The 20,407-nt window shown below is 45.2% G+C and overlaps 1 protein-coding gene across 4 annotated transcripts in view; it reads right to left on the bottom strand.

Moving 5' to 3' along the window:
- WIPF3 (WAS/WASL interacting protein family member 3) overlaps positions 1 to 20,407 on the bottom strand; it is a 76,699-nt gene that overhangs the window by 15,334 nt on the left and 40,958 nt on the right. For 3 of the 4 annotated variants that reach the window (XM_045062834.1, XM_045062833.1, XM_045062835.1), the window contains exons 3-4: positions 6,546 to 6,678; positions 4,224 to 4,355 (exon numbers count right to left, since the gene is read on the bottom strand). In XM_045062834.1, coding sequence (XP_044918769.1) covers positions 4,224 to 4,355; positions 6,546 to 6,678 — 265 coding nt within the window. The remainder of the gene's footprint in view (positions 1 to 4,223; positions 4,356 to 6,545; positions 6,679 to 20,407) is intronic. The other variant, XM_045062836.1, reaches the window with a different exon arrangement.

The following is a 20,407-nucleotide window of genomic DNA, read 5'->3' as shown; positions in this document are numbered from 1 at the left end:
TTCTGAGCTATTCAGTCGATGAGTCTCCAGTTGTGTTTACCCAACCAGGTCAAGATCGTACCCCAAAGGGCTTGATGCCAAAAGCCAGGCGATCAAAGAGAGGTGTGGCAGAGGGGACGCTGGAGCTGAAACTCAGTGGGCTGAAAGGCAGCACGTGGCCTTCCACAGGGATGCCCCCCACCCCGACCCTGCCGTCAATGAGGGGACAGTTACCTGGGCAGCACTACTCATTACAGGTCTCGATACCAAACGGCGGCTCTGGGGGCAGGGTGGTGATGTCCCCATTCCTCTGTTGAGGGTTTTCTTTGGGGCCATTCCAGAAGAGATAATGTCTTCATACCAATGCCTCCACCCTGTCTGACATCACTGATCCCCTTGGGGTCTAAGGCAGGCACTGCTGTAACGGCTGGCAGACCATGATCAGAAGGGAAGGCCCCCACCTGGCCTTGCCAAGGATGGGATCTACCACCCACAATGCTAATGCTAGACATTTCATGGGAGGTCTAGGGTGGGTCAGGCTCAGAGATTCCTGCCTCCAAGTCTGCTTCCACAGCACACAGAGATGGAGAGGGAGGACCAAAGCAGTCCCTAACAAGGTGAGGCCTCCCTATATGCCTACTCTCCCCATGAATTTAAAAGGGCTAATAAGTTCAAGGAGCATAATCAGCCCCTGAGTAACCAATGCAGGCTTTGGAAATGACTGAGGACACCAAGGGCCCAAGATCCCAAAGCTCTTAGAACGAGTCAGTTAAAAGTACAGAAGCTTCTGTTCACTAAGCAGCCAAGCAAATGAGAAGTGGGCAAACTTATTTTTATCATGACATGAATAGCGGAGGCAAGGCAGGCACAAATCCTCACTCGGCTTCTGCTCAGGCCCACTCCAGGATGAAGCACAGAGCAGGCAGCACGCACTGTAGGTGAGACCCACAGACACAGGAACTAACAGTGTCAAGTGCAGGCCAGGAAAGCGGGTAGCACGGGGCCAGTAGAGAGCCAAGGGAAGGAAGGAGGAGGCTTTCCTTTATCACATAAATGCTACCCCCAGAAATCCAACCTGGAAAACAAAAGGAGACCACAAAGAGGATGGGGAAAGGCCAGCTTGAGTGCATCAAGAGCCTGGGGTCATCAAAAGATGAAAGATGTGTATGTTCCTTTAATCTGGGTATGTTTCCAGAAGACCGTAGATGGCATGGAAGTCTCATTATACATTCCATCGAGCCCAGTTCCTCATCCTATCTTATCTTTTTACTTTTTAGTTTTTTAAAAAAGATTTATTTATTTGGGAGAGAGAGAATGAACTGGGGAAGGGACAAAAGGGGAGAGAGAGGGAGAAACACCCCCCCCCCCCCACCATGAGCAGGGAGCCCAATGTCTGGCTGATACCAGGACCCTGGGATCATGACCTGAGCCGAATTAGATGCTTAACCAACTGAACCATCCAGGTGCCCCCTATTTTTTTTTTTTAAAGATTTTATTTTTATTTATTTGACAGAGAGAAATCACAAGTAGGCAGAGAGGCAGGCAGAGAGAGAGAGAGGAGGAAGCAGGCTCCCTGCTGAGCAGAGAGCCCGATGTGGGACTCGATCCCAGGACCCTGAGATCATGACCTGAGCGGCTGACCTGACCTAAGGCAGCGGCTTAACCCACTGAGCCACCCAGGCGCCCCAGGGGCCCCCGATCTTATTTTAATGATCACTCCCTCAGAACTCTAAGCCAGGACCACATTATGACTTTTGAAGACATTTTATAGGTGCATTGCTATAAAGACAAATACAATATTTGTCTCTAAAAGTTCATGGCTGGTTTTTTAAAAACCATGGTTTTTGGTTGATTTTAAAAGATATCCAAACATTTTCATGGGCTATCAAAAGTACTGTAAGCACCATACTCTGTTTTCTTGACCTGATGGCCCTAAGCAGCCATGCTACCCACTCCCACATTCCATTCAACAAATATTTACTGAGCATCTACTATGCATCTGGCATTTTAAGGCAGTAAAAAAAAAAAAAACATAGTTTCTGCCTTCACAGAGCTTACCTTTAGAGGGAGAAGACAGAAATAAACAAATAAACCAGTAAATATACAATATGTCAGATGGTGATCAGTAATATAAGAAAACTAAAGGTAGAGGGTATATGGAGTAAGGCGGTGAGGCTGGTATTTTATATGGGTTGACGAATAAAGCCTCACTGATAGATTGATCAGGTGCCACTTGAGCAGAGACCTGAAGGAAAGGAGAGCATGAGTCATGAAGACACCTGAGGAAGAGTGTTCCTGATCAAGGGAGCAATCAGTGTAAGGGCCCTGTGGCAACAACATGCCTGGCGTGTACGAGAACAGCGAGAGGGCCATGCAGCTGGAAGGGAGGGTGTGTGCTAGCAAGAATGGTAGACAGTAATGTGAGAGAGGTAGCAAAGGTTAAAGTCCTCTTCTTGAATGAGCAGGGGGCTGATGGAAGGGTTCTCTCAGAGAGGACAGCCACGGTCTGTTTTACTCTGACATGCTACCCACCCCATACATCTGTTTATTGGCTCTGTCCTTGAGCTACCATCCTGTAGCAGGCATCATCAGCCACTGCATTATGGATTTCCATTTCCGCTACAGAAATTAATCCTTGTTTAACAGAGTGGTTCAAGCATCAGACACCTGTGTCCTAGTGTTGACAGGTAGGAATAGAGATGAGCTGGCTTCTTTGGCTGGTCTCTGTTAAAACTGACTGGGGACTATTTCTCCTATGTGTACTTTTATGAAGAGAAACTAGTGGACAGTTTCTACATAATAATATATATAATATAATACAACTTATATGTATAATAATTATAACATATAATATATCATATATAATAATTATAATACATAATAGAATTATGTATTTATTAATATACATTAATTATATAAAATAATATATCGTGTATAATTATAATATATAATAATATAATATATAATACATTATATTATATGATGTTTATTTGATACCACGCAGGAATTTTGAAAAAGAAGGCACTGGGAAATGCCAACCCTCTTTGCTAAACCTTTAGCAAAAAAGAAGAAAGGCAATGGCCTCTGAGAAGGTTCAAATTGGATCTGAAAGCATCCTAGAGCCCTTATCTTTGCTGGACTTTGTCAGTAGGTAACAAAAGCAAATGCATCCCATTGTGACAAACAACCACAGAGCCCACTGAAAAGGTTGGCAAACCCCAGGCCAGAAGATTCTATACCAGCAACGTTTGGGGCTTGATATTCCCTGATTAATGCAATTCTCGGAGCTTATGCCTGCTTGTTGGCTAAAGAGAACAATAATAGGAAAAACACTTCTATCATACAAAATTAATAAGTAATTGCCCAATTTTAATGCAATGCTTTCAAAATACTTGATACCCATAACACACAAATGACTGCAGTAGACTGCCTGAGGAAACGGCCTTGATTATCCACTCACTCCTGATTCTGTGATCTTTAAAATGTGATTATGCAGACCTTCCATCCAGAAGTGAAGTGTCTTTCCCCACCCTTGTTTCTGGGCTGGTCCTGTGGCTTGGACGAGAGGGTGTTCTAGGAAGCAATATTGTGGCAACTTCAAGACTAAGCCTTAAGAGACTTTGTATACCCTACCACCAACAGGAAAAACAATCCCAAATATTCTGCCAGACACTGAGAGACCATATGGATGTGTTAGGCCAGTCATCTCTGCTGAGGCATGAACGATTTAAGAAATATAAATTAGCAAAAGCCACCTTACCCACTTACCAGAGGGAGCCCAGGTGAGCCCATCCTAAACTGCCAACCAGAGAACTATAAGCCAGATACATGGTTGTATAAGGTCCCTAAGTTTTAGGCTATTTGGTTATACAGCAACACCTAACTGAGAACAATGCCTGATACGTTATGGTGATATCACTAAGATTTTTCTGAAGGGCTTTATACCTTTGGTCTATACTTTGCAATGGGGGCCCCAATCACACCATTACTAAGCACTACACACAGTGGCAAGTCATTCTTCAATTATTACAATGGGATGATTTAAACAGGATGATGATTTACAAGATCCCTTGAGAACAATGCTTTGGGTAATTCCAGGTTAGGCTCCCAAACCATGATCTCCAGCTATGCAACTTTCTCTTAAAAACATGCCACAATCCTCATGGCTCAGGACGGTTGCCCGGCCGATTTTACGTGTCAAGGACAGAAAGATCACCAGGTAGTCGGTCTGAATTCTCCCTTACCTGCCACATCCCTCTGGCCGGCTGGTCTCAGCACAGGAAAGCCGCCAGCAAACAGATCTCCCAGGCTTGGGGGTGTGCTTCCACCTCGAGAGTTTGCAGACCCTCCTCCTTCTTTGTTAGTTCCTTTAGAGCCTTTCAGAGAAGAGGCAAGTAGATGAGGACTTCTGAGCAGAGCAGAGCAGCCTGGTCTCAGTCCGGGCCGTGATCCAACAGCACCCAGGGAGCCTTCCTGGCCTCCCACCTCCAGCCCTTCCCTCCTAGTGGGCATCTTTCCCAAACCCCTCTGCCTGGTTACCCCGCAGACTCCTGGCGTTCACACCTGTCTACTACTCTCTCTGGATTCACCCAGGAACTGACCATTGGTAGCCGAGCGCCCTGGAAAATGACCCAAACGAAGGGACCTAAATGCTGCCATTCCACTGATGCCTGAGGGGGAACTGGCAGCACCTTCCAAATGTGAGCACCCAAACATTGTAGGTGTAGCACCAGCTCTATTTTCAACTCGACTGCTGTGGGACGACCAGACAGAGAAAACCCATGGATTTAGTTCAGTCAGTAATTGTAACTTCTCGTCCACAGAGTGTGGCCCAGGACTACAAGCAGGAAGGGAAGGTCTGCAATGATTGATGCTTTGGCATTTTCCTTCTCGATCTCACCAGTTCTTACTCCCTGAGCCCTGCACCCTTCCCTGCATCTTTCTTCTTGTGAAACCCTCGGGGAGAGGTGTCCGTAATGCCAGCCTTCCAGATGTCTGTGATGACCAACTCCATGCAACGAGAAAGTATTCGGCTTAGACAAGAATGCCTAGCAAGAAATGTTCACAGCCTGGGGCTAACTTGCACAGAGGTATCAGGGCACCGTGCCCACTGGAGGATGAATGTGTTCAGATTATTCTGAGTATTTATATATATTACCTATCGACGGGAATTATTAGGGAATGAGTGTTCCAATCAGATGGGTTTATCTGGTAATAGGGCTTCACCAATCAGTGGGTCTCCTGGAAACTGATTTTATTGCAATTGTTGAACATACTTCTTAAAGTAACTTATCTATCCTTGTATATGAAAACATATAATTACAGACACTAGATACAATTACATTTTTAGGACTATCTTTGAGAATTACCATCATGTGCATCATTGAAAACTATATGAAGACATAACAAGAGATGACATTGATAAATAATTCTGCATAAGTTATTTCAACCTTCAGCAATCGTGACCAAAAAAAAAAAAAAGAAAAAAGAAATAAAAAGCAATTATCACTACCTCCCGCATTTTGTAGCTGAGTGGACTGAATCTCAGAGAAATTCCCAGATACACCTGGTAGCAAACTCAGGACTCAGTCTGTGGACATCCTTTTTCCTTGCGAACATAATTTGGCACACTTTAATGTTGAGACTTTAATTTTTCTCTCTTTGAGGACTAGGTGGACGCAGGGTCAGTGACCTTTAGAGGGTATCTCACCATGGATGAACACAGACTGGAATATTCGGACGATGGAATAGTCATCGACAGTAAGAAGGTGCACGCTACAGCTTGGATGAACTTGGAAAACATTATGCTAAGTGAAGGAGCCAGTCCCCCAAGGCCACCTATCGTATGATTCTATTCACATCAATATCCCAAAGACACAAACCCACGGAGACACACAGTAGACTGAGCAGCTGCCGGGGACTGGCGGAATGGTGAGTGACATGTCATGGGCGTGGCGTCTCCTTCCGGGTGATGAAAATGTTCTGAAACTAGACTGAGGTGATAGCTGTACAAATGCCACCGAAATGGACCCTTAAAATGGCTAAGGTGGTGAATTTCATATTATGTGTATTTTTTTTATTAAAAATTTTTTAAAAGATTTTATTCATTTGACACACAGAGAGAGATCACAAGCAGGCAGAGAAGCAGGCAGAGAGAAGCAGGATCCCCACCAAGGAGAAAGCCTGACGCGGGGCTCGATCCCAGGACCCTGAGATCACGACCTGAGTCAAAGGCAGAGGCTGAACCCATACCGAGCCACCCAGGCGCCCCATCATATTATGTGTATTTTGTCACCATTAAAAGAAACAGTTATCCCACCATGGTTTTACTTGTTTGTTTAGCATCTGAATAGTGGTAGAAGATAGACTCTAAACCATCTGCAGACCTGGAAAGGGAGCTCTGACTCTCACCCACGTGGCCTGTACATTGTGCAAGTCTGCGATGGCCCAAAGTGCGTCCTGGGTAGCAAGTGTGGCCCCTGGCCTGAGCAAGCCAGAGGTGCCTGGCTGAGGCCCACATGGCCTGCCCTTGATGCACGTCAGGCCCGGCCCAGCTGCTCACTTACTCTCAATCTGTGGGGCACTGCGGTCATTGATCTGCGTGACTTTCCGTAGGCGAGTTCCTTGCTGGATATCAGCCAACAGGGCACTCCGACCTTTGGGGTCTGCCTTTCTCAAGTTGGAAGTGTCTGTACCTACCTGTAAGGGAATAAGAGGGATTTGATTATAACCGCATATAATACCATAATCTGCTTTTTGCTAGTCCAACTTCCTCGTGTCCACTCCCTTTTCCCTACAAAAGTCTTTCAATGTGTAGAGCTCCTTGGGGCTCTTTTCTATCTGCTGGATGGGATGCTGGCTGATATCATGAATCACTGGATAAAATCAGATCTTTAAAATTTGCTCAGTCGAATATTGTTTTTGAACACTTCTGCCGTAGCTTGGGATGACACGGCAGGGGTGTCCATGGGCTCGCGGAAACAGGGAGCACCAGAAAGAACAAACATAGGTTGGTGGCAAATAAGGGCAGGGGTCGGACTGTATGGAGAGACACAGCCTGGAGGAAACACAGAAGGTCTGCACCATGTGCACGGAGTCCTGGTTCAACAGTTCTCGGAGCCAGAATACTTTTTAGCACCTGCTGTATGGGAGGTACCATGTGTCTTTGGCTTTCAGCTGAAATACCAAGATTTCAGAAGCTTTTTCTAACCCTCCAGTCTAAGTAAGCCCCCCCCTCCCACCCCGTGTTCTCTCTTAGGGTACCATCTTCTTTTTCCCTCTGCCATTTCTATCATCTTGTATAAACGTCTATGTATCTTTCCTTGTGGAAAATGGCCATTCTTGGTTACGAATTTAAGGTTTGCCACTCCCCCCACCCCACCACCGACCAGGACTCTGTATCAGGAGAAAGATCTTGTTTGTTTTGTTCACAAAGGCATTTCTAGGGAGTGTAACAGGATCAGTCTGCAGATAACGCCTATCTGCAATGACGGCCAGACGAAGATGGGTGAGTGAACCAGACCCCGGATATCCAGATATGCTGGCCTTGCCTATAGGGGCACATGTGTGTGTCAGGACGGTAGGACCCACGTGCATGGAATGGAGCCACTACAGAATGCAGCACATGACGTAAGTCCTACAGAGAGGAAGGCCACGGAGACTTCAGAAACAGCCATACCCGTCAGGCCACAAGGAAGATACGAAGCTTTAAGACGGTCCTTGAAGTATAGATAGGCTTTACAAATCCTTGCTGTAGCCATTTCCTGTTCAGCCAAGAACAATTCAGCTGTGTTGACGACATAGTCAAAGACCACAGGGTCACAGACTAGAAGCAAGGGCAGCTGCGGTTTTAGCTCCAATGTCCTGAACGTGCATTTTCAGACTGACTTTACCATTCTGGTGAGGCATCTTCCGAGAGCGTTGAAGGGCACACGCTTCAAAGCTGGGTTCTTGTTGCCGGGAAACAAGCTTTTTCAGCCCATGAGTGGAGGGGCTCGTGGGTCACACAGAGCAATAAGCAAAGCAACACAATCCAAGTGATACACGTTTTTTAGAATGCATTGTTAATGCACATGTACAACAGGGAATTTCTCATACAACATGCTTTTAAAGGGTCTCTATAGAAACCATTAATATTAAGAAATCATTTTAAACTGCAAAGTTTTAAGATCTTGAAAGTCTCTCATTTTATTTATAAGTAGTTAATGACAAGAAAAAAGAGCCAACAGAAATATCATGACCCTAGTCGAGAGGGTATGAACATTTTTGCAAAAATCTAGCATTACAATCTCAGACATGTGTTAGGGTCAGGGATTGGGGGGGGGCAGAGTGCTTTGTCTCTTTCTTCCTAGTTACAAGGTAAATCACCCACTGAATTATGATGATGGTCTTGGCCCAACTCAGGGGACAGACTTGGGGAAGGCAAAGGTTAGAATGGCGTGTCCTTCTGCTTAAAGAAGCCGCTGGACCCATGAACACACCTTATAGCCGATAATCCTGGGGTGGGAGTGAGCCATCCCATCTCACTTAAACTTGACTATTTATTACCCAAATGTATCCCCTGTTCCCCAACCTTGCCCATCCCAAGCTTTTCAGGTGAGGGCTATGAAGAAGGCTCTCTATGTCCTCGGAATAATTATTCTAAGTTGAGTATCTACTTAGCCCAGTCCTCAATAGGTTCTTGATGACTCTACATTACAGATTTGTTGATAAGCATCTTCCAAATCAGCAGGAAGATACGGCGTGCCATACCATGCGTACACGTTGGAGTTCAATTGGCTGGACTAAATGGAATATTCTTCCTCCGACTTCTTGGGAGTCCTTTCCTGCTGCACTGTCTGCCCTGATGACTTTCCACTAGAGGGCTCTCCCTCCCCTGATATTGAGATGGTCAAACCTCTGCTGTGAGGTCAAGAACCAGGAACCTCGGGGGCTAGGGTGACCCTAGAGATTTAGGCTTAACGGATTTTGTGCAAAAGGACATCTAAGGACATACTCGTTTGCACACTGAAAACGATTACACAGTGAGCGTCATTTCTACTCCACCTGCAATATTTTTTTTTTTAACAATCCACACATAATTTGCTTTCTTAAAAAACCCCAAGAAGTCTTGGTACTGTGGTTACAGGATACAGAAACAGAAAAGAGATTTCCAGATATTCACTTGTTCTTTTATTCTATGCAAATACTGGTTACTAGCAACTTCACTGAAAGTATAGTCGACAGAGAGAAGGCCACTCCTGGACACTTTTCCTGTGGTACTACATCCACCAAACTTGCCTCCCTCACCGCGCATGCACGCGCACGTGTGCAAACACACACACACACACACTCAGGAAACTGAAACATTGCTTCAGGTTTGTTTTTGTTCTTTCTCAACATTGCTGTTGAGTGCGACAATCTGTTAAGTTCCGCATAAACCTTTTGTGGACTCAGTTTCCCCACAGGGAGCTCCAGACGGAACGGTGTGGATCCTGAAAAGATGAAAATAGCAGAATAACAATGCAAATGAGCCCACCCTGAGCCATCCAAAGGCTGAAGAACTGAAGTGAACCAGTAAAGACAAAAACTGTTAGAACTGACAGTTCTCACAGAGCCAAGGGTGGTGAAGTGTCTGTTCTCCATCTTGATAAACCAGAAACGCTTCTGCATGTCCCTTCGTCATCCCAGAAGATGAGTTGATCTGGTTTCAGTGTGGTTGGGGGCTGTGTGTGTGTGTGGGGGGGGGTGGCAGTCCAGCCCAGAAAAATGCGCGTCCTGCTGTTTGTCACACTGTCACCATATGCTGGCCATTCCTGCATCTGTTTGAGTCATACTGATTTCTGTGAGAAACACTAATAAAAAAAAAAAATCCAGCCAGTTAATCCAAATCCAGCAGGTTGTTTGTCTCAAGGATGATCTAAACCCCATCATCTTCATACAATTTCAGCTTTGCAGCTTCCGAAAAGGTACATTCTCCACTACAGCTGTTAAACCTAAATTTAGTTCTCAGGTTTCCAGGCACACAGCCTGCTCACTCCCTTGGCCCTCAGCCCACTCTTCCACCCTTGGGGGCCGACAGCTCTCAGCGGCCAGGGTACTTGGATTTCGGGACCAAACCTGAACCCCCAGGCCAGCCTGACTAGCACTGCCTCCCCCTGCCACTACCATCTTGCCGGAAGAGAACACAGAGAGCCTGGAAGGGATCCGGAAGACAGACGTGAAATATCTCCAGAGAAATCTGACGCTGTGTTCCCTACACCCCAAATGTGCTGCTGAAGGGAAGGCTGTTCCAGAATGAAGGGTACCGGGAACTAACAGTGTTAGGTCTCATTTTTAGAAATCCAAATATGCAATTAAAATCCACAGCAAAAAGAACGGACCCTGTAACCTTCTTTTCTATAGCCTGGTTTCCTGAACAACTGCAGGCAGACCGTGACGTTCCCTAAAGTACCAGCCGCCTCCCACAGTGCCACTTCCCATTCCGGGAGGGTGACAACGGCACCACAGGTCCGAAACGGAGCCACCTGCTCCTCGAAGACGGCAAACCAAGACTTAATTATAGTTTCCTCCCTCCCAGGAATGTGACCTTTACCCAGTCAATCCGAGTTGACCCCAGTTCTATGACTGATCCCTGCCCTTCACCTTATCTAAAATAGTCTTTTCTTTTATGACTTCCCTCTCCCACCCCCCCTTTCTCCCTTTATTTATTTATTTTTTTAAGATTTTATTTATCTATTTGAGAGAGAGCACGAACAGGAGGAGGGGGCAGAGGTGCCCAAAAAAACCAGCCAGGTGCCTCAACTGGAAGGTGTTTAAAGGCAGTAAGGGCTTGAGGGTGGGGCGGGGGCGGGGGCGGGGGCAGGGGCGCCTGGATGGCTCAGTCCGTTGAGTGTCTGCCTTTGGCTCAGGTCATGATCTCAGGATCCTGGGATCGAGTCTTGTGTCTTCTGGCTCCCTGCTCAACAGGGAGCCTGCTTCTCCCTCAGTCCCTTCCCCTGCTTTCTCTCTCGCTCTCTCTGTCAAGTAAATAAATAAAAATCTTAAAACAGGGGCGCCTGGTAGCTCAGTGGGTTAAGCCGCTGCCTTCAGCTCAGGTCATGATCTTGGGGTCCTGGGATCGAGTCCCATGTCGGGCTCTCTGCTCAGCAGGGACTCTGCTTCTCTCTCTCTCTCTCTCTCTCTGCCTGCCTCTCTGTCTACTTGTGATCTCTCTGTCCAATAAATAAATAAATAAATCTTTAAAAAAAAATCTTAAAACAAAAAAATCCCTTCCATATGGTACGACTCCTCAGACCTCCCTTCCATTTGCTAGATGGGACGGTCTTGAATCCTGAATTGTTGAGTACAGTCAATTAGATCTTTAAGTTTACCCAGCTGGATTCTGTGTTTTAACAAAAGGCAAAGAAGCATCAGGGCCTTTCCGTTGGAACTCTGGGTGTGTCTGTTCCCATCCTCTGCATCCTCAGAGAAATGACTCCTCTGGAATAACTGGCTACTGGGCGCCTCCAGCCCAGGGGCCTGCAGGCCTTCTCCGACCCTCCCTCTACCCCATTCCCTACAGCTGCTCAATCACAAACTTCTATCGATTCTTCCCGAGCGATTTCTTCAGAATCTGGCTCCTCTTCTCCATCCCTGCAATGCTGACTTCATGCAGGCGGTGGGGTTCGACGCCGGCTGCCTCCAGATATGCCACCTTGGCATGTTGGTAATTTTGAATTAAAACTACATAAGAAAGAGCCAATGCAAGGACACTGACTATCCTTTGTTCCCCTGTGAGTGGGAAAGAAGTTTCCCACGTGAAAAGTAACCCCCTTGTACTAGGAGGAAAGGAGACATTCTTAGCCCCAGAGATAGGAATTCCAAGGCCAAGAGGGTTGCATAAACAAACCTTGTTACTCCTTTGCTAATTTACTACCCCAAGTCCAAACTTCTTTGTATTCTCCATACTTTAATTTATTTTATTTTATTTTACTTTATTTAATTTTATTTTATTATTTTATTTTATTTTTGAGAGAGAGAGAGAGAGAGCACGCACGGTATGGGGCAAAGGGGGGAAAGGGAGAGGAAGAAAGAGAATTTTAAGGGTCTCACAACCCTGAGATTATGACCTGGGCTGAAATCGAGTGCCAGCCACTTAACCAACTGAGCCACCCAGGCATCAGCGTCTTGTCAACTTTTTACAAATACACTGTTTCTTTGTCTAAAAGGTCTAAAAGCTGCCTGCTTTGGTCACTTCTTTGACTCTCCTATGTCTACGAGTTCCTATGCATACAAAACACATTTTTCTCATGTTACTCTGTCTTATGTCAATTTAATTATCAAAGAACCTAGAGAGGGAAAAAGGGAAAATGACCCTCCCCTCCCCCCACCGGCCAGCATCACCTTGGGATCCCGTCACCTGGCCTTCATGCCTCCTGTCTTCCTGCTTTCCTCCACTCGGCTCTCAGGATGACCTGAGTAAGGGCCACGTTACTTGTCATGTCCCTCCCCACCGTAAAACTTTCCACTGGCTCCCAGCGCCTCAGGAGCAAGTTCAAATCCCTACACATTGTGCAAGGCTCTCCATTTCTCAGGCACTCCACACTTGAGCTCACTTCTGGACCTTAGCTGGAGCTAATCTCTTCTGCTCCTTTTACACTTATCTTTGGGATCCGACCTCCGATCCCTGACGTCCGGGTGAAGAGCCCCTTTTTGTTCCTCGAGCAACACGTTCGCCCTCAGCAGAGCACCTGCCACCCAGACGCGTCACTCTGCTCAAAACTTGCAATGTTTTTCCCTCTCACTTGGGATAAAAAATTCAAAGCCATGGGGTGCCTGGGTGGCTCAGTGGGTTAAAAAATTCAAAGCCCTCACTCATGCGATCTGCTAGGCTTAACTGCACTTCTGTATGCTATCCTGAGTTTACCTACCAATGCCAGCATTTTTCTGTCCACACCAGTGTTTTCAAGCAGTTCCACTGTCTAGCAATCCCTCCCTAACTGCAAGCTGTGCTTGTGGTACTTGTTTTGAGCAATTCTGAGAATTTTGATTTTAATATGAATTCCAAGGCCCTTCAGTAGGGAATAATCAGATGGAAACGGAAGCATATAGGCTGGGAATGGAAAGACAGCAATAAAGAAATGCGGAGAAAGAGGAATCTGAAGGATGTACAAACAGTGCCCATGGGTGGGTTGTAGAGGCAGGGATTAGATTTAACTCTGCTGGAGCCATGAATTTTAGAAGGCAGTCAATTTATGGATTGTGGATTGGATATTGGACAAAAACACACCTTTAAATTCATGTCATAGTTATTTTATCTGCATCATAGCTAAATGAATTTGTAAGTAGTTCACAGGAATTGCTGGAGAGAGGAGCCCTGAAAAGAGGGCCAAGAGAAATCAGTAGAACAATCTTAATTATTGGTTATTAGTATTGGTTATTAATATGTCTCAGTCATATATAAGATCTGAGTGTTGATTCTGTGCCACTGGATTAGGAGCTGGGGATACAGTATGGGCAAGACTGTGAGGATCCTGTTCTCAGGAAGCATATCTATGTGTGTGTGTTTATGTGTGTGCATGTGTATATAGGTACACATGTGTGTGTAGACACATCTTGCACATCTGTACATATACATACACAGAGATCCTCTGCTATCGGAAAGTTCAAGTTACTTCACCTTTGCAAAATACCTACATGAGCGCCAATTTTTACTAAATACAAGAAACCAGAAAAGGCTTTTTGCTTTTTCAAGAAAAGCGAAAATTATTTTGGCAGAGAGCCTCACGGAGGCAGCCAGGACCAGGAGAGCCCAGCTCCTCACCCAGAAGGACGCTTAGCATCTTAGCATCAAGCTGCCTAGCTTAGAATTGTGTCTGTGGGCACCTGTGCTTTGTCCCGATTTATTCTGTGCACGTGTTAGGAAGATGTGTCCTAAGGTACCAGAAGAGCCTGGGAGAGGTTATAGTTTGGGTCTGGAAATGTTCCGAAGTGGTTCTGTATAAATTGATGGTAATTGCTTCCTCAATGTACTTTTTTTTTTTTTAATGTTTTATTTATTTATTTGACAGAGAGAAATCACAAGTAGATGGAGAGGCAGGTAGAGAGAGAGAGAGAGAGAAGGAAGCAGGCTCCCTGCTGAGCAGAAAGCCCGATGCGGGACTCGATCCCAGGACCCTGAGATCATGACCTGAGCCGAAGGCAGCAGCTTAACCCACTGAGCCACCCAGGCGCCCCTCAATGTACGTTTTGACTTACAAAAGTCTTCATGGGAACTCTACCGCCAGAGAGCGGGGTAAACCGCATTCCGTGTAATTTATTTTCTGGACCTGAGCCTCGGAACTGGTCTCCACAACTAGGACCCCAATCTATCTTCAAGTCTGCCTCAGACAACTGTGTTGAAGGCACCTGCTGTCTGACTCCCCTCAGAATGATTCGGGGATTCTCCATCCTGGACCGAACCAAGGAATCTAGCCACACTTTCCCAAGGAAGCTTTCAACCTTATTTTGTATTTCTTGATGAGTTAAAACTGCTCTGGATTCCTCCCGCGTTTCTTTTCTCCTTCCAAGCCTGTGCTCATGCTTCTGCCTCTTCTGGGAAGGCTTCCCTGGCCCCAGCCCTGCCTACCTGCTCAAACTTTTACTTCTCTTTTAAGCTCTACATAAAAAACGGTTTTCTTCATGAAATCTTTTTTTTTTTCTTTTGAACTTCTTCAAATTAATTTTTTCCTTATATGAGCCACACACCTCCTCGAAAGCACACTGTAATTCTCTACAGCACTGCCAGGTCTTTCAAATATTCAAGTTTTTGGTTTTTTTTTAAAGATTTTATTTATTTATTTATTTGAGAGAGTATGAGCAAGGAGAAGGTCAGAGGGAGAAGCAGACTCCCCGTGGAGCTGGGAGCCCGATGTGGGACTCGATCCCGGGACTCTGGGATCATGACCTGAGCCAAAGACAGTCGTCCAACCAACTGAGCCACCCAGGTGTCCCTCAAATATTCAAGTTTTTATAGGCTTTTCTCTCCCCTCATTTCTTTCTTTCTTTATCTTGATTCTGGGATTCCAGTCATATGACGTTCTGGAAGAGGCAAAACTAGAGACCAGGTAAACCTATCAGGCTTTCTTTGGAGCAGGGAGGTTCAATCGGTCAAACACTTTCCAGGATACTTTGATGACAGGCAAAGGCCATTAAGCATTTGTCAAAAGCCATTAAACTTTATAGAATAAACAGTAAACCATACGCATGCAAATAAAAATAATCATTTAGGAAGTTGCTAGATCCCAGGGAAGAATGCAGAACATGACAGAATTATCAAACCTGTGTTACAAATAAATGAAAATCTTACTGCACCCTGTGTCAAAAAAAGACACTGCTACATGTAAATTTATATATAAATGAGTCAAAACCTTTAAGAATCAAAGCAAAGGAATTGCATAATAAATCCTGGACTCTATATGAACCTGTCATTTCCCACAGAGGTACTGGCTAACAATTCTGAAACTGCTCTCCAGGTCTTCTGCCCTCCTGGAATTGGACAATTCACAGGTAACAAAGGGACAAAGAGGAGCTACAAGGCATCTCATTGTTGGAGTAGGAGATTAAGGATTAGCAAGAAGAAAAAGTCCAAAGGTCCAGATGAACATGCAGCCATCAGGAGGCGCAGGACCTAGTTCCCTCTGGATGGAGGGTTGCCAGAGTTTGCACTGAGGGTTGGGTAAAAACTCAAGTCTCAGAATTCCCTGTAATAGTGCTGATGGGAGTGCTCGCCTGGTGATTGTCTCTTTCCTCCAAGCCAGGTCAACAATCCTGGAGTTAAAAAATAAAAACATCCAGCTCCAGAGTTCCTGCCACATCCTGCTAAGCCCTTCAGGTCCCAGGTACAGTTCTGGCAACTCCAGAAATCTGGGGTCCATGTCGCGGCTACACTGACAGACATCTGTTCCAGCGACTGTAGAACGCTGCTATAAAACTCGTTCAACCTCCTCACCTGGACCTCTCATGTTTGGTCACAGAAGTACAAGGCTTGAGTTCCAGGTGCTTCCCCCACCTCCTTTACCCTGAGGAAAGCATCCTATCGCCACACTCTTTAAAGAGTCTTTTGAGCTATACCCAGATTTAATTACAAAAGCACTAAAACACCAACCATCATTTCTCTGGAAAGTGAGAACATTTGTCTCTGCCATTTCCCCTTAATTTTGAGTGGAAATTCTGAACATGCAAAAGCTAAGCCATTCTGCTTTTAATAACCACATACCTAGCTTAAAAAAAACAAAACTGTATGAGCAATCTATCAGTGTTTTATTAAAATGAACTCGTGTAAACCCTAGACCCGGTATCTCTGACATCTGTCTGCTCCGACAAAACATGCAGGCGTGGGAAGAGAAGCTGCTGCCTTCAAGGTTATGCCACAGCCCCGACTCCTCAAGCTGTCTTCACACTTTTTTACCTCTCGTCACCCTGTCCCTAGAGATGGGAGTTCAATTCAGCACCCTTCTCTTTTTCAACGATGCCAGTATTCCCAGGCTTTTAAGACTAAAATTTAAATGAGGAGAAAACTTGATTTTAAAACCTATACTCAACCTGGAGAGGATAACCTTGTAAGCAAAAAACAAACAAACAAAACAAAAAGAGAGACCAGCATTGTGAGTCAAGGACATGGCACTAGGCATTGTTAATAAATAAAACATAGTTTGAACAGTGTCTCAAAAACTGGTTGAGGTTTCATATTTTCCATTTTGTTTTTAGACAAAAAGTACTACCAAGAAGACTCATGCTCTCAATCCCCAGATTAATCTGCAAACTAATGAAATAATGCTACTATCAACCACAGCATCACTGTTTCTGTTAAAGGCTTTGTCTCACTTACCGAAGCCCACACCTAGTATTCATTCCTCTTTTCCATCTGAAATGACCAACTTTTCCTGAGACTTGGCTCCTTCTTTCTACTCTGCAATGCACACAAGTGATTCTGGAGCCTAGGTCCAGAGGCTGCGACACGCAAAGGCTGACAACGATGATGACAGCAATAAGACAAAGAGACGGGAAGGCATTCATGTGTGTCAGGCACTGTTCCAAGTTCTTGATGTGTCTTAGCTCCTACAGAAGGCACCTGAACAACCAGCCCCGTGATGGAGGCACTAGTTGTGAGTATTATGTCCACTTTACAGATGAGCTGCAGAGGGGAAATGTGCTGTTCACTGCTAGTGAAGGGAGAGCAGAAAGGAGAGGCCAGGCAAGTCAGGGTCCCTCTGTCATCGTGCTGGGCAGCCTCTTGGTAATGACATCACCTGGGAAAACAGTGCCAGTGAAAACCTAGGAATACAGAGCCAGTCCGCAGCTGGGTGGGAGAGCGGTCTGATGATCCTCTGGTCTGGGACCGTGGTAAGTGTTGCTTCACAAAGAGTGTAACAGCCAGAGCACGAAGGAGGGGGCAGCGAAGGGGTATCAGAAGGAAAAGGAAGGGAGGGTGTTGCTGCGGAGAAGGCTGGGGCCCAAGGAGCTAAGTGCTAGCTAGGCATTTGCCAGAGCCAGCAAGGACAGCCAGAGCTGAATGATGGACTCTGAGACCAGTCTGATTACTGGCTCAAATGTGAGCCAGCAGCCGCCTTGGCAAGAGGACGACTGAAAGCACTTAAAATGGAAACTGCAGAGAGTAACTCTAGCTCTGAGGCTGATACCCTCAACTGTAAACAGCTTGCACCTGAAACTCCCTCGTCAGGTGACATGGAACCTCCCACGAGGCGACCATGACGGCCCACCTCTTTTTTTCCAAGGGTCAGCCCCCTATTCTCCTTTTACACCGCCCTGCTGGCTGCAGGCACAAGGCAGGGTTTTCAGCCTATGGCCTCCCTTTGTGGACTCTGAAATAGATCAGGATTTTTGAAAATTGCTCAACCAGGAAAGGACTCAAAAGTAACAAAAATAACCAAGAGGGGGAAATTCCAAAATTTCTAGAAAGCTCAAGATGTTCCCAAAGTGTTCTACCTGTTATGGATGATAATGTAAATGGATCTAGACTTTCTTTTCTTGTGGTCACTCTTCTAGGTCCCTTGCATGGAGAGGCCAGTGGAAGCCTCTGGATCTGAGTGTGGGTTAGATCCTACGAAGTTACCAAAAGAATCTTACATCTGGATCTGGTGATATTCTCATCATTTCAGAACCTGCTTCCCCACCTATCTGGTTGGCCCCTAGGATGCCAGACCTGGGTATTCCGTGTATGTGCTCTTATCTCTGTCGCCGCCCTGGGACCTCACTTGAGTTCTGGGCCCTGTTGATGAAAAGGGGAAAGTCCTATCTGGCAATTGGATGATGCAGATGGGCAGGACCCAACCAGCTGAGGGCTGGAACAGAACAAAAAGGCAGAGGAGGGCCAGTGTGCCCTGTGCTTGAGCTGAGACATCCATCTTCTCCCGCCCTTGGACACTGGCACTCCTGGTTCTCAGGCCTTTGAATTCAGAATAAATTAGACCACCAGCTTCACTGGTTCTCCAGCCTGCAGAGGGGAAATTGTGACTTTCAGTCTCCATCACCACATAAGCCAATCTCTATGATGAATCTCCTGAAAAATATATCTTACTAATTAAAAAATACATATCTCCTATTGGTTCTGTTTCTCTAGAGAACCCTGACAAATACACAAGGTGATGACCAAAGGAAGTAAAATTATGCCATTAATATAAAAAATAAAGAGGAGGGCAGGGAAGGGGAAGTGGGTAATAGAAGGGAGTTAAATCCTCATGTCTCACAGCAGTTAAGTCAATAGATGACTTCTCAATGTAACAGATAAATGAGCATGTTGGTATATTATTTAGAGATTTTTTTTTTCAGCTCAGGCCCACTGGCTTGCAATTTTATTTTTGTTATGCAACTCTTAGGTAGCCAAGCTAAATACATATATTTAATTATATCAAAGGATCCAGTTAAGCTATAATCTCTAAGCCATGTTACAGGTCATAAATAGGACAAAGACGTCCTCACTGTAAACTGTAAATATCTGTTCAGAGCATCATGTAAGATTAGCTGTAATTATGCTGCTCTTCATTAAATTTAGAAGTCTATGAACCACTAGAGATTGTAATTTAAACTCAACACATCGCAAACAGACTACTTCCCCACGCCACTAAAATGCTCAAACTATACTTAGACTCACTCCACTGCTCTTCTGTGAGCATCAGTTTTCGGCTCTAGCTCATTTTTTTTAACCATGGGCATGTATTAGTTTGATGGGCCCACTGGGCTGCTCACCCAGTGTTGATTCCTGTTCATTTGCAGAACAAATGGGGGCAACAAGTGACCATCCTTGTCCACTGCCCCAGGGTCTCTCTGACCCCTCATCACTTTATGGCCCTACCGTGAGTCTTTTACAACACGAGTAAATCTGAACACCCAGGAGCAATCATTTCTGTCATTTCTTCTAAGAAGGAAGGCTGACCTTTCCCTCAGCCTCAGCTGAGTTGTGAACTGTCTACTGTGGATGTATGCAAGGCCTTCACGGAGTAAGATGAGTGGGACAGGAGGCACTGCTGGCAAAGATGTGAACATGAACATGAGCTGGGAAGAAGAAACCACTCTGAGTTACAACTCCCATGGGACCTATGGAAACATCCCCCTCTCATTTCAGCAGCCACGCTGAGCTCGCCCCAATACTGCATGGCTGAGTCCCTGCGAAGCACTCCAGGCATTCTCTCTCCAATCCCATCACCCCCTCCTCTACCAACCAGAAAACCTTCCCCAAACACCGTTTTCATCAGTCCCTCCTCTGGTTAAGAACATGTAGTGGTTCTGCTGGCTTAAATACACCTTCTCCACCATGTACTTTCTGAAAACCCTCATGGGTCTTTCTTTCACCTGCCCAATGTTTGCCTAAAGCAGCCCTATAATTCCACATATCTACAGTTTACAAGGCTCTCTCTATTATGACATGTGGGCTTCCAAGCAACCCTGAGGGCTAAGTGTGAATGTCTTCCTTTTTCACCACTTAAACCCTCTACCCAGTGACTGCTGTATGCCAGGAATTCAATTTGTAGTTGTTTGACTTTCCTCACTCTAAAGCACAACATTGTGGTCTAAGACTTTCTACAAAGATAGCCTCAGGTTGCTGCTCTTTCGGGAATGGTATCTAAAATGAATAAACAATAAGCAAACAGTATCTAAAATAAATACATGACAATCAGAACATGGCAGAAATATGACACTACTAGGTCAAGAAAAAGAAAAAAAAAGAAATTAGTCAAGAAGGCAGAATGAAGACTATTTGGTCTTCACTCCCTATCTTCTTTCTTATATATATATTTTAAACCTCTTTTGTAAAATTCTATTTCTTTGATTCAGAAAAATTTTGTTACATTTAGATGTATATGAATGAAAAGCCAAATGTAAGTAAATATAGGAAATCATCTTCACGCCATAATCTGCAAGAAAAGTATACAACTTTCTTGTTCTTCTAGCTTTGTCAGAAGGAGGCTTA

Source organism: Mustela putorius, unplaced genomic scaffold, assembly GCF_011764305.1.
Source record: "Mustela putorius furo isolate JIRA1106 unplaced genomic scaffold, ASM1176430v1.1 tig00003845_pilon_pilon_pilon, whole genome shotgun sequence".
In the NCBI taxonomy this organism is placed as follows: Eukaryota; Metazoa; Chordata; class Mammalia; order Carnivora; family Mustelidae; genus Mustela; species Mustela putorius.
This window is presented reverse-complemented; position numbering and strand designations above follow the sequence as displayed.